This window comes from Panthera tigris, chromosome C1, assembly GCF_018350195.1.
Source record: "Panthera tigris isolate Pti1 chromosome C1, P.tigris_Pti1_mat1.1, whole genome shotgun sequence".
NCBI lineage: Eukaryota > Metazoa > Chordata > Mammalia > Carnivora > Felidae > Panthera > Panthera tigris.
Window position 1 is genome coordinate 30,308,955 of NC_056667.1, and position 14,487 is coordinate 30,323,441.

The window sequence follows — 14,487 nt, forward strand, 5'->3', positions numbered from 1 at the left end:
AAGGGTCTCCTAAGTTAACACATATGGCACTTTCTCTCTGTGAACTGACAAAAGCAGCTTTTCTAATCTCGTAGTTATTTTTCCTTTTAGGGAAGTCCTTGAGTCAGTCCACCCCTCCTCCCATGCCAATCCTTTCACAGTCTGAAGCGAAAAACCCACGAATCAACCAGCTGTCTGCCCGCTGGCAGCAGGTGTGGCTGCTAGCACTGGAGCGGCAGCGGAAGCTGAACGATGCCTTGGATAGACTGGAAGAGGTAAGGCCCTGCCAAGCATCCTTTCCTGGAGGGAGGTGACTTAACCTTCTGAGGCCCTCTTACTATGTGTACCTTGACCTACTTCTCTAGAAGGAGAGGACAGACCAGGGTGAGCCAGTACTGTGTCCTTCAGGCCCCCTAGGAGAAAAGCTCATGGGTGAGGAGACCACTCACAACAGAGTAGGTCATACATAGCACCTAGCTGTGGAAGGCAAGCAAGCAAGTGACCAGCCAGTCCATGAGGCTCTGGTCTGTGATGCGACCCTCCTCAGCACCTGGCTGTGGTCAAGAATCAGAAGCAGAACTTGGCTGAGTTACTTCCAGGTGTGCAGCTTATCACACTAACAACCATTATTGGGCCCTTTATGTAAAGGTGTAAGTTACACAATTAGGAAACAAGGGTAACTTTTATGACCTTGTGATTTCTCTGAATATTCACTAATGATGAAGAGCAAATCTATTTTGAAGTATCATTAACACCAACCTAAAAAAATCTAGTACTACACTTCCTAATTTCTAAAACAAACCTCTAATATCTTCTATATTTTTTTTATTTGTGCCTGTCAAAGCAGCTATGCCCGGAAGTGAGTGTTCTGTGTTTTTTGTTGTTATTTCTGTAGGTCAGTTGAGTTTTAAGCATATTTGGTTTTTGGCTTTTTCTTTTTTCCCTATTCCTTCCAACTTTGGAGTTTGAATGACCAGGGGGAGAACGGCTGCCCCGTCTCAGTCATTCTGAGTCTGTCTCACCAACGTAGTCCGAGCAGCTAAACCTCGCCTTGCCCACTGCTCAGGCCTGCTGTCCTCTGCCAAAGCCAAATATTTCACATGGAAGTCAGACGGGCAGTTTGCCCCCTCTGGCACCATTCCAAAGAAACATGCTTGCTGCACGCACGGGTTGGATTCTTAATGCTTCCAGCCAGAACTCAAATTTTCTCATCTCAGAAAATGATGGGAAACATGAGCCTTCCGACCCGGGCCTCAGTGTGACCACAGTTCTTTTCAAAATCACATAAGTGAGGAGTGCTAAGGACTTCTCTTCTGGGATAGAATCCATTCCCTTACATCTGAGAAGGTGATCCTTCGAAAAGTGCAAAGGGAAAGCAAGGCTGGTTCCACCCATTCTTGTTACGCGTGCTCCATATTTTCCATGGTGGTTGTTCAGTTACCGTTCCTCTCACTGCTCCACTATACCACAGCTCATGTAAACAATCACAGCTTTAAGTGAAGGACCCAGATTGTGCCTTCACAAGGAGCACACGGATGTCATTGTTGATGCCCCTCCGGAAGGCCTGCATGGCTTTACTGAATGTCTGAAAGTTTTGGTATGCTCCGGGCAGATTTGAGAGCCAAAAGAATAAATCGTGTTGACACCTATGATTTCTCTCTAGTTGAAGGAATTTGCCAACTTTGACTTCGATGTCTGGAGGAAAAAGTATATGCGTTGGATGAATCACAAAAAATCTCGGGTGATGGATTTCTTCCGGCGAATTGACAAGGACCAGGACGGGAAGATAACACGTCAGGAGTTTATTGATGGCATTCTAGCATCCAGTGAGTTCACTCATACTTCCAAACATGGGTCACATCTGCATTCCTTGCACTTGGCAGAAGCAAGCGATATTCTGGCTAAAGAGTCTTTCTGAAGTTAAAGCAGTAGGGTTAGGGAGGAAGTAATGTAACTGCTTATTATTAAAATTGGCCTATCATTTTGATGGAAAGAAGAATTTCATTTTGCTGGAATAAAAAAAAAAAGGTCTTGTTGACACAGAGTGGCAAGTAAAACCTGTTTGAGGTGTAGATTAAAGAGCCAACTTTTGTGAATGATGAGGTTCTAAGTAAAGTGTTTGAAATTCAAAATTTTTCATAATACCAGTTTCTGACATCTGTATGCAGCTTACAAAATACATGATCTCAATTATTTTTAGCAAGAGAAAGAATTGAGGCATAAAGTAGCTAGGTGACTTGCCAGGGCCACAGAGCACATCTCACAGCTGTGCAACTTTACATGGGTGGCCAAGGAAGGCCTGTCTGCAGAAGTGATATTTAAGGGAACAGCAGGTTCCAAGCGCTGAGGTGGGCATGAACTTGGCATGTTCTAGGAATAGAAAGATTAATGTGGTTGGGCTGTCATGATCTAGGGGAGTGGTAAGAGATGAAGTTGGAAAGGTCAAGAGCAGCCAACTCATGCAGGGCCTGGTAGGCCCTGGGTGAAGAGAGCAGATCTGACCTCTGATCCTAGAGGCAGCAGGACAGTGGGAAACCACCAGAGGTTTTTCACCTGAGGGACCTATCTGATTCACATTTTAATAAATCACCCTGGCTACTGTAAATATTCACACTTCTTTGGGAAGCAGTTTTTCAAGAGCCTAAGGTAGTTGTCTAAACAGAAAAAAAACTTCATCCTAGTCCACATTGTCACTATTCTGAAATAATCAAAGTATCCAGCAGTAGTGGAGTAGATAAGTAAATTCTCATGGTGGATGGTAGGCCTGTGGGTAGTTGTAATATCACATCTTTCAATATACCTGAAATATTGCCTTTTTTTCTTTCTTTTCTTTTTTTCTTTTGAGTGGGGGAGGAGGGAGTCTATAATCAAAACACTAAAAACTTAACAGTAAGTAGTCTCTGGGTACTGTGTCTTTATAACATTATATCTTCTAAGTGGGCATATATTATTTTTGAGCAAAAAGCAAGACATAAATGTTTTTTCTTTCAAGAAGTATTTATATGTCCTCCAGCAAGCCAAGTAAGCACTGTTCTTTAAAATGTTCCAAATGTGATTGCTTTTCTCCAGAGTTTCCTACCACCAAGTTAGAGATGACTGCTGTCGCTGACATTTTTGACCGAGATGGAGATGGCTACATCGATTACTATGAATTCGTGGCTGCTCTGCATCCCAACAAGGATGCTTACCGCCCAACAACCGACGCAGATAAAATTGAAGACGAGGTATGGGAAATAACTGTATTTTGAGCACATGTTTGACCATAGTGGTTGGGTGCAATGACCATATCAGCCCTGTGACTTAACTGTCACAAGATCATTATTTGGAGTCCTGTTTGGCAAATTCCCATTTGGAGGATGATTCCCCAGAGTATCTCTGGCTGTTGAGCTCTCTCTTTCAGTCTAGATGACTTTTTACTCAAATGAGTCACATCTGTGGTTCCTCCCATGTTCACAGACTTACCACACCCATTCCAGTTCACAGACACCATGTTGCCTAGAACAAGTCCTCTCTCAGTCCTGGGCATTCTATGTCAGTATCCAGGAGCATGTGGTCTTCAAATAAGGCATTTAAGGAGTAAAATGTGAAGTAATGTTTAACACGGTGTATACCAACCAACCTTTCTGCCTAGTTAAAAATTTTCTCCATGTTGAAAATCTCATCCATCACATTGAAAATAGCAAATTCCTTAGTAACACATGGAGATCTCAGGATTTATTGATCCTAGAAAAGGAGAGGTTAGTGGGGCAGGTCTTGGGTATGGCCTGGAACACCCCAGGACTAACCTCTGGGGACTCTGAGGCTCCTAGGTTTAAATTTAAAACAGTTCATAGTTTGCTGTACTTGGTTTGATTTTGATGCATGCATATTAGCACATTTCTCTGAAGGAACTTGGAAACAAATGTATGACCAACAAATGTGTGACATGTATTAATTTGGAATAAAGGATAAATGCATGTATCAAAAATCTAAAATATCTAAAAGAGAACAAATAGCTTTCTGTTTACATGTAAAAATCTTTGTTTCTCTGAAGAGGAAGTCTTGTTTTACCCCTCACACTTTTCTTTTTTTGTTGTTCACAACCAATAGGTCACAAGACAAGTGGCTCAGTGCAAATGTGCAAAAAGGTTTCAGGTGGAGCAGATTGGAGAGAATAAATATCGGGTAAGGAAGAGAAAACTAGTCCTTTGTGGTAGTTGTTCCTCCTATATGGTCCTTCCAGGTGAAAGTAACCTGGCACACAGCTGACCAGATGGTCCCACCTTCCCTCTACCAACGCTTGGAGGACCAGAGCCAGTAGGACTTAAGATGTGGTCACTCTCTGTAGGTTCTAGAGGTCAGGTGTCCTGCTGGGCTAAGCTTAGTGCCCTACATAGTCCCATCTGAAAAATAGCGTCATATTTAGCTAACAGGCTTGTACTTGAGTTCCAGTATAGGAGACATATCGAAGTTCTCTCTTTTGCTGACCAAAGTCTTTAGGGAAATGGAGACATTTGTTCCATAAGATGAGGCAACAATTACCTGAAGACTGACGGATTACCCCAAAGTGCTGAGCATTGTGAGCCTGAGTGGCTCCCGAGCTCAGAGGTGGCTGGAGGAACTCTGTCAAGGTCCCAAAGGATGCTCTGTCTGCTCTGAGCTGATGCACTAAGGGGACGCCAGCCTCAGTAGTCTTCCCTGGAAGGCTGTGCTGAGTGTGGACGTAATTGACCATGAATGATGCTGTGTTCTAGCTTCTTTTGGGACCTGGCTTGGGGCATAGGAGGGATCTGAAACAGCACTTCTAAATATATTCAGCTTATCTGGATTCTCTGAAGTCCTAAGGAAAATCTAGGATTGGTAAAGAGGGTTCAGATTGTACAGCTTTTTGTACTGAGTTAGAAACAGGGAATCTAGGTTCCATCAGTATGTTAAAGTGTCTTCCAAGTACACCAAAACCACCCTGGGCTGCTCTTTAGCTGGCAAGTGTTGGGTGATTGTGCCTTGGATCCAGTCCAGGGCATCTAGTTAATAAAACTTTAAGCAATCTTGTGCTTGCTTATTGCTTTTTATTTTCTTGTTGTTGTTTTTTTAATGCCTTTGAGAGACATGAATTAACAAGAGCAATAGAGTGGAAAAGTTAGGTCTTAATTAATTTGTAAAACCACGCCCCTGTGGCAGGAGCTCTCGAAGAATATGCTTGAAGACTGGTAACGTGATTGCATGATTTTTGTTCCTTAGTGTTAATTTGACAAAATGTTCTCTGTTTTTTTGTTTTTTTTTCTTCTATTTCCTCCATCCTTTACTCTTTTGTCTATAGTTCTTCCTCGGCAATCAGGTACAGTGTGCCTTGCAACATTCTCCTCGGTGGAAATGGTCTGTGTAGCTCGTGCTGCCTGTTCTTTGCTGTGGGGAGAGGACATAATCTGAAGCATGCCTGGGTCACATCTGGTTGTCTTACCAAGTGGAGAAACTGCTAACAGGGCTGATATTGTAAAGCTGTCTTAGCAACAGGATAGAAGTACGTTATTTTTTAAAGGAGATGAAATTTTCCATTTAAAATTAGATTGGCTAAAAATGGTATTATGCTGGACTGAATTTGAAGTAATGTGATTCAGGGGAATTTGAAGCTGTGGTATCGATCCAACGTGCTTCTAAAAGCAACCAGGTCTTATACTTCTGTTTTGGAAATCAGAATACCAAACAGCACAGTTCTGATTTATACCAGTCTTTTGACAGTTAACACAAATTTTATAATGTACAATAAATCAAAAAAGTCTTGGGGTACTTAAGTACTCCATCCATTTAAAGGCCTTATTAATATTTACTTGTATTTACATGTTTTATAATTATAAGGTGCCTGAGAACTATAGTGTAGCAGTCATGATTGGCCATAGCCTCAAGTGTGCTGATTATGTCCAGCCAGCCAAAATCTCAGGGATCAAATTAGACTTGCAAGAAAAGATTAAATGCTTTTGACTCCGCTTGGTAATTCTAACCATACAGATCTTTTGAGGGCTCTGGGGTCCTGTGCCTTCAAATGGAAGGAAGTTGCATGGGTAAAGTCTGTCTTGTGATATGAAATCAGAACCACTAAGAGTTTATTTGAGGCCTTCAGTCAATATTAGGTTCTAGGTATTGCAACAGTCATTCACTCCCAATAACATTCTGGGCCAGTGGGAAGAACAGAGTATAGAAAGAAACTGGGTTTAAAATGTCATTGCATGAAAGTGCCAAGTCATACCTAAAAGTTGTACCTGTTTGCTAATAACCTGCACACACAGCCGGCGGGTCCTTGAAGTGGCAGTGACCTCCTCCTCTACTGCTCCACTGACAGTAAGGGTCAGACGAGTTAGCTCCAATATTGGAAACAGAGTCCTGGAGTTCATTTTGTGCATGAGGCACCTGAGACCCAAAGGATCCCATGCTGATAGTCACACAGCTAGTGTCAGAGCCACTGCAAGAACCCAGGTCACTGTAAGGGATTTTCCAGTGAAGAGAGGGAAACAAGTTACTGTCACCCCAAGACATTTCTGGGGCCTCTGCCTCACTGCCCAGCTTTGCCAGGTTTGCACAGCTCCCCATTTTTAGAGCTGCTATGGCCCCTTCTACTACTCTGGCCTCAACTCCCCCCCCCCCCCCCCAGCCACTTTTGCTACTGGCTTGGATCAAACCCCCTTTTCCTTACAGCTCAGCAGAAACAAGTTAGAATCTTTCAGAGAGCACTTCAGAAAAAAAAAATAAGGACAAAAGAGGAATGAGTCAAATGAAGTAATTCTAAGCACTGACAGATAAAGTACAGGGCACAGTACTAATAGAAGGATAAGGTACTTCTTGGAGTCCCTTCCTGACTCGCTGTGGAGGATGTAGTGGCCCTTACTTCCTCCCTCTCCTCACCAAGCCAGAGAGAACCCCGACTAGTGACTCTGGCGTCACTGCTCTTGGTTGTGGTGGGATTCTCCATTCCTCTTGCGGTGCCTCCCGTTTCTTCTGCTGGGCCAGCTGATGAGGGAGGCACCCTCAGAGGCCCAAGAGGCAGCTTCCTTCCCAGGACAGGACGTTTATTCCCTCATATCTCTGGGCACCCATTTCAGTGCTTTTTATATTACACCATGCTGTTGCTGTGGTCACTCTGTATAAAATCTTAACAACTGTAGATGAGAGATATAGTCATTCGAAAATGGAGTCATTTTCAAAGTAAAGGATTGGGGAGGGGGGTAATACTTTTTCAGTCACCTTGCTGCCTATATAAACAGTGCACTTGAGCCAGTGCAGAGTAATACAGAGAATTACTGCAAATATATTAATTTTCAGGGAGGTTGGTTATGTGTCTTTCTCAAACATCCTTTCTGGCATTTTCAATTTTTATACCTTGTTTCAAAGTTGTGGTTCTCCTTTATAAATTTAAAAATGTAAATTAACTAATTAGTCCCTTCACTCCCCCGCCCCCACCCCAACCCCAGCATTCTCCTTGAATTAAATTTTAGGAATGCTATTTCTCCAACCAAATGTTTGATTTTTGTTTTGGGATTTCCACATGATTCTCTTTTGTTGCCTCTTATTTTAGGAAGAGGGTAATTTATTATGCAGTAGGAAACTCCATATGTTAACGGGGCTAAGAAATAGGGATGTTAGGTGAGGAAAGAGGAAAAAATAAATATCAGAAAGTCATACTTGTCTTAATCTCTGAAATTGATTGTTGAATACTATATAATCATGGTAGATTAAAATTTTATTTTCTTCAACTAAATTTTTTAGTAAAATTCTATAATCATTTGTTTAGCTGAAGAAACTTTTCTGCTTGGTGACCTCACAATTAGAGAATATAGAGGGCTTATTTCTGAAAACCTTGTGTGGAAAATCAGTTTTCCTTCTAAGCTCGTAATAATGATGGCTTTGCAAGGGTTTCCTTAAGGCTTGAAATAGTATTTGCTGTTCTTCATTTACCTTTTGAGCGCACTGTATTCAGAAGTTGACATATACTTTATGTCTACCATTTATGAAAGCAAACTAACGTAACAAAGAATTTTACTACTGGGTTTTAATTTGGGCAGAATGTTTAAAAGAACCGAGGTGAGCTAACATTTGTCCATCCTCTGCCCTGCCCCACAGTAGAGGCATGACTACCAAAAGCTAACTTGATCCCAAGAGAAAGACACTGGTCTTTACCTTGATATCTCAGCTGTTCCATGTTTTAAATTCTTTTGTGAAAAATGCCAAATAGTTAAAATTCTCCTGCAGACTGTCAAACTGTCATGTGTCATGTCTGAATACAGTCTGCTCTGGGAAGAAGGCCTCGGCCTGCTCTAGGACACAGTCACTCATCGCTGTCCCCTTGGTCCTGCAGTTCGGAGACTCTCAGCAGCTGCGGCTGGTCCGCATCCTGCGCAGCACAGTGATGGTCCGAGTTGGTGGAGGATGGATGGCCCTGGATGAATTTTTAGTGAAAAATGATCCCTGCCGAGGTAAGGAACCTTCCTGAGCATAAATTACACATTAGGTACTCCCTCACCGCTGATCTTTATCTTTCATGCTTACACAAAGTGTTGCTAGTGGGTCTGTTTGGGTTTTACTTTGTTAAGCTACCTAGATGTCACTCCACCAGCACAGACTGGAACTTGAGGGTGCCTGAGTAGACCAAGAAGAGAAAGCAGGAGAGGTGGATGCTGTCAGAGGAGACAGGTTTTGAGATACAGTAACAAGAATTAGGAATTTATTGGCATCTTCCAGTGTTTCGGTTTGAGCCGTTAAATTAACACTAGCCTGGAAAGGAGCCTAATGAAGCCTCTGAAGTTCCTGATTAGTGCTCCTGATTCCTATGCCGGAAACTCGGGGAGGGTGTTGGGCTCCTCCCATGCAGGGAAGGACTGCATCTCCCATGGCTAGGAGAGGGGATAATGAACACCTAGCCCTCAGCGCAGATGCTTCTAAGACAGGTGATCACTGAAGCAAGACCCTGGGATGCTGAACTTGAAAGGGTGGGCATGCCAGCCCAAAGGCAAAAGAAGATGGGAAATTTCATGCGAACGATGGCAGCTGCAGCTACAGGCATGTGAGGGCTGCGACAGAGGAGAGGGGATCAGGTTCTGGTGGCTAAACCCTCTTCACCTGCGGCCTTTCCCTTTTCCTGCTGGCCAAGCTGCATGTGGGTATACAGGAGGCTCCTCCACTGTCTGCCAGTTTGTCTTTCTTGACCAGTTTCTGCGTTTCCTGCTCTGTCTCTGTTTCTTTGTGTTTGTTTATTTTTTTATTCTAGTTCACCATCCTGGGAGTAAAATAAAGCGCTCTGATTCCAGCTCTTCGATTTCCAGTCAGTCTCCCATAGGTTGGCTTTTAAGCTTTGTCCCCCTAACCCACACCCCAGCCCACTGAGAATGGCTTTGCTTCTTAAACTGTGGTGCCTCTTGGCTCTGTGGCATCTGCTGCCTTTACGAATGCTTTGAAATAGCCAAGCCCTAGCTTTTCTAACTGTTATAAGTTGATGGAGCATAGAACCCTTCTGTTGAAACAGTACCCATGGAATTTGTTCAGAGTTTCTGTACATTTAACAAATACTTACATAGCTTTTTAGATGCCACACGCTGTTATAAGCAGTTTACATATGATAACACATTTACACGGCTATGAGGTGCAGACCAATATTGTCTCCATTTTACAGAATAGGAAATTAAAGCACAGAAAAGTTAAATAACTTACCTGAGGACAGACAAGTAATAAATGGCAGAGACAGGATTCAGTTCCAAGACAGTCTGGCTCTAAAGTGTGTTCTCCTGATCAAGGTGCCATGTGTCTCAGAGGCTGGCATACCCACCACCTCCCCTTTGTGTGTGTGGATTGCTGGTTCGGCCTGTGTAATTAAATTGGTGAGGCATATTTATAAACCTGGTAGAAATGTTTACAGTACAGTTACATAACTTCTTTGGAAGTGATTTATAGTCCTATTTTGAAGTGTTTAGAGCTAAAGGGTGCAGTTCTCACATGAATTCAGATATGCCCATAAGTAGCTTCTTTTATTTTAACTCATTCTGCAATTACTCCAGTAAACAAAAATAATTTTAATTAATTAAAAAAAAGTTAATTTTAAAAGCACCTATTCTGATAAAAACTTGAAAGTGTTTAATCATTTTTAGAAGTTACTATGTTGCAAACTAATTTCCTTGATATAAAAGTCCTCTTTCATGGTTTTACATCGGGAGCAGGAGCAATGTATATATAGGATTTTAACCATAACTCAGTAAGACAACATTATTTTTTTTCTAAACCTATTAGTAAGATTTTGGGGTTTTTTTTTTGTTTGGTTCGTGTTTTTTGGGGGGGAGGGTCTTGTATGATTGGACTAAACAAATAAACAGAAGAGATACTGCATGTGACATTTTGGAATCTGGTTGCCTGTTTGCTGCCTGCTTTACTTGCTCTGTTTACAATAACTTTATGCTGATGGCCAAGGGGAACACTGCTTGCTTTGTCCTTACATTAATAGCTAAAAACTGGAACCCCAAGAAAGTTTGGGAGGGCCGTCTAGTACCTGTATTCTGTGGAAAATAGTAGCCTTTTCAGCATCCCTTGGAGAAAACAAGGTAAGGCTTTCCTCTATGCCTCTCCAGGAATGACCTCCTAGCACTCAGTAATCATCTCGATTGGGCTGATTGCAGAGTACAGAACTGCCCAGCAGTCTTAGTTATCATAACTCTACCAGTGACAGGATGAGTATTTCTAATCAAAAAATTGCACTAGGAGGTGAACACTTACGGGCTGTGGTGGATGTAAGAAGTGACTGGGGAGGGCATGAATATCACAAAGAGGAGAGTTCTTGAAGCTATCTAGGATTCTGTGAAGATTCATGTGGCTTCGAGAAGCACCACTTAGGGTAGATTTTATATTCATTTGTGTTGCATTTCCTTGGCTGTCTAGACCATAGAGAATGTTAGACTGAGGATAGAACAAAATTTATGACAGTATAATACTAACACACACAGTCATTTGTTACCTCCTGCTACATAGCTGCTTAAAAAGGTGAGTGAGAGAGGCGCCTGGGTGGCTCAGTCGGTTGAGCATGACTCTGGTTTGTGCTCATGATCTCATAGTTGGTGGATTCGAGCCCTGTGTCAGGCTCCAGGCTGGCAGTGCAGAGTCTGCTTGAGATTCTCTCTCTCCCTGCTCCTACCCCACTCACTCTTCTGTCTCTCAAAATAAATTTAAAACAAAAAGTAAGAGAGGAGCGCCTGGGTGGCTCAGTCAATTAAGCATCCAACTCTTGATTTCAGCTCAGGTCATGATCTCCTGGTCATGAGTTTGAGCCCCACCTAGGGCTCTGTGCTGACAGCGCAGAGTCTGCTTGGGATTCTCTCTCTCTCTGTCTCTCTCTGCCTCTCTCTCTGAAAATAAACTTAAAAAAATAAAGTGAGAGAGCTCTCAAACCGCGCATTGCTTTAGCCAAACATACAGTGAAAATATTCAACTAGGTAGGTTCCCAACACTGCCAAAATTGGAGGTTTCAGTTTCTGAATTCATCCATGGCAAAGGAGATCATGATGTTTTGGATAGAGATGAAAACAGTGCCCTGCCTAAGAACAGATCTACTTTTAGGGTACTATATATGTTTTTGAGCACTAGACAAATTAGTTCCTCCAAATAAGTGGAGATCTAGAACACTTCATTCATGAAGATTTAAAAGACAATTTGGCTTAGAACTGATTGTTTTCCTTTTCTTTTTATTGTTGTAAAATATACATAACATAAATTTACCATCTTAACTATTTTCGAAGCGTTCAGCAGCATTAAGTACATTCACACTGTTGTGCTACCATCACACATCCACAGAGCTCTTTTTATCTTGTAAAACTGAACTTCCATATCCATTAAACAGGAGCTAAGAACTCAATTGTGACTGGCCATCCTGTTCTAGCCAACATCATGTGGCCAGCCTAAGTCCCTTAGAAAATGGTGGCCCCTTTGGTGTTGAAAAACTAGAATGGTTGCCTTCAGGCCCTGGTCTCCAACATGTGATCTTCAAAAAATTACAGTCAAGTGTTTTTGGAAAACACCAGCTTAAAGCTAAGGCAGGTTTCTTTACTGTAGGTCTCCCTAGAGCTCACAAAATGCTAATCTCATTAAGGCTCTTCCAAAGGGGGAAGGTGTTTATTGAGCTCTTTTTGTAGGAACCCTCTCAGAAAACCTTAGTTTGGGAAATTCTGCTGTAAACAATGGAAGACCATGGAATGATTTTGAGCCATTTAGAGTTATCAGGTTTTTATTTAGAAATTCAGTTCTAGGGGATGAGATGAGAAATGAGACCAGTTGGAAGCCTGTTATATCCCGTGCATGGTGGAGGAGATAGCCCATGATCCACATAAGTGTAAGGAGGTTTGGGGGTGTGGGAATGCACTGGGGATTTGAGGAGCTTTAGAGGATAGAATCAGGAGGCCAAACTGCCATCAGGAAGGAGAGACCTACACTACCCCCCTGGTTTCTGGCTCTGATCATGTCTAATCAGTCACTGGGTATAAGATTCTGTGATCCAGCAAAGGGTCTGCGCACAGGACACGTTTGGAGTCAGGCACAACTGTATGATGGCAATGAGGTGTCAGGTCGGTGAGCTCATCGCCACCGGGTTCAAAAGCTAAGAGGGAGAACAGGACTACAGACAGAAGCAGGGGACATCAGTGTTTGATAATGGGCGGGAAGGAGGAAAAGCAGGAGAGAGAGTGTCCTGGGAGCCAAGGGAAGAGAGTATTTCAAGACAAGAGCAGTTATCCCCCCACATGGAAATTACAACAGCAGAGAGGTGTTTTTACTTGTCAGATTATTAGATTTTTATCTGTACATGTATATGTGTGCACATGTGAATAACAGCATTAGCCAGAAGGAAGTAATTTCAGTATACTCCTGCATTATTTTGGAGAGTGTATGTTGGTATAAAATTTGGGAGATCAGTTGAGAAGTATCAAAAATCTTGTGTGCATCCTTTCTCCCCAGAAAATGCACTTAACAGAAATTTATCCTAAGGAAATCATCATCGATATGCACAAAAACCTTTTACGAGTAGTTTGTCACGACATTGTATATGATGTTTAAGAAATTGTAAGCAAATTAGAAATATAACTAGTAGGGTTGGTTAAATAAATTGATGTCCATATGATGAAATAAGGCCATGCAGCTAGTTGAAATTATGCAAGACCTGTCAAGCATGGAGGAATGCTCCTGATGTTTTTGTATTAAATTATATATGTACACATACACAGTTGTGCACAGGAATAAAGACACACCATCATTGTAAGTGATGTCCCTTAGGTTGTAAGATGAAGGAATTTTTATTCTCGTTGTACTTTTCTGTATATTTCAACCTTTGTACAGTTTAAAGCTATCAGTAATAACTTGGCAGAGTGATTTAGGTGCTGTGGTGGGGACGGGAGCCTGAGTGAGGTAAGGGACGAGTGGAGAACCGCTAGTGTAGATGAGGATGTGAAGAGCGTGGGGCGGGGAGAGAGCTCAGGTGGAGACGTGGCTTCTAGTCCCAGCCCTACCACGGCTCTCCTTGACCTCAGCCTTGTGAGTGCTTCAGTTCCTTTGTCTGTGACAGGGATGCTAACAGGTCCCTGGTGACAGTCAAGTGCCCTACTGCATGTGATGACATTCTGTAAATTGTGCAGTGCACGAGCAACATGATATCATATCATTACATTTTAAATGTAATGCTGTGGCGCTCACCTGAGGTCCTGCTTCAGAGTCTTCCTCTTGTATCACTCTGTTGTTTTTGTCTGGGGGAGCCGGTGCACAAGTAAACTGTTAAATGTTTACTAGGTTTAAATTACACGACTGAAGTTCTGTACAGCTCAGGGACATAAGCATTTCTTTTGGGGTGAATCCTCAGCTAAGTAATGATTTTTATTCATCACTATTATCTTAGTGCCTTTGTTGTGTGTCCACTGTTACGCTGGGCACTTCAGCAAACACAAAATAAAGAAATGTAAGTCCTGAACCCACAGTTATTAGTGATGAGAAGTCTTACTGAAGTTCCCATGTTAGTGCTGAAGGAAATTCTCTTGGAGAATCTTTAGTGTAGACACAGGGGAAAACACTGAAGTCCAGAAAATGCATGAGTACAGAACCCAAGGACAAGGAATGAGCCTTGAGGGGCACATGCTGTTGGGGCCTGAGGAGGAAGGAAACAGCGTTCATAGGCCATCGAGACAATGGGATCAGCCGGAGGAAACTGAGGCCCAGGGCAGGAAGACCTGGTTGGTAGCTGAGCCTAGATTGTAACTCAGGTTTTGATACCCACATTGGCCCTTTTAACCTGACGCTTTGATATGTTATGTCAGCATAATATATTGAGAAGAATTTGATCTAGGAATTTGGTACTACGCTGCTTGGACACCCATGAAACCTGATTTAAAATCTCATTGTACCAAAATTCCTCAGTTCCCTTGAAGACCTGCAGGTTTGGGCAGAAGAGGGGGGTGGGCACAGGTACCTCAAATCTGCTAAACCCATGGTTCCTGGCCAGAGTGAAAAATCTTACTAGAAAAG

General features: G+C 42.5%; 1 protein-coding gene across 10 annotated transcripts in view; it reads left to right on the top strand.

The window, feature by feature from the left end:
* The window catches only part of MACF1 (microtubule actin crosslinking factor 1), a 315,228-nt gene that overhangs the window by 293,961 nt on the left and 6,780 nt on the right, over positions 1-14,487 (top strand). For 8 of the 10 annotated variants that reach the window (XM_042996700.1, XM_042996694.1, XM_042996698.1 and 5 more), the window contains 6 exons: positions 91-254; positions 1,643-1,805; positions 3,049-3,203; positions 4,069-4,143; positions 5,279-5,296; positions 8,306-8,423. In XM_042996700.1, coding sequence (XP_042852634.1) covers positions 91-254; positions 1,643-1,805; positions 3,049-3,203; positions 4,069-4,143; positions 5,279-5,296; positions 8,306-8,423 — 693 coding nt within the window. The remainder of the gene's footprint in view (positions 1-90; positions 255-1,642; positions 1,806-3,048; positions 3,204-4,068; positions 4,144-5,278; positions 5,297-8,305; positions 8,424-14,487) is intronic. The other 2 variants (XM_042996695.1, XM_015542186.2) reach the window with 1 other exon arrangement.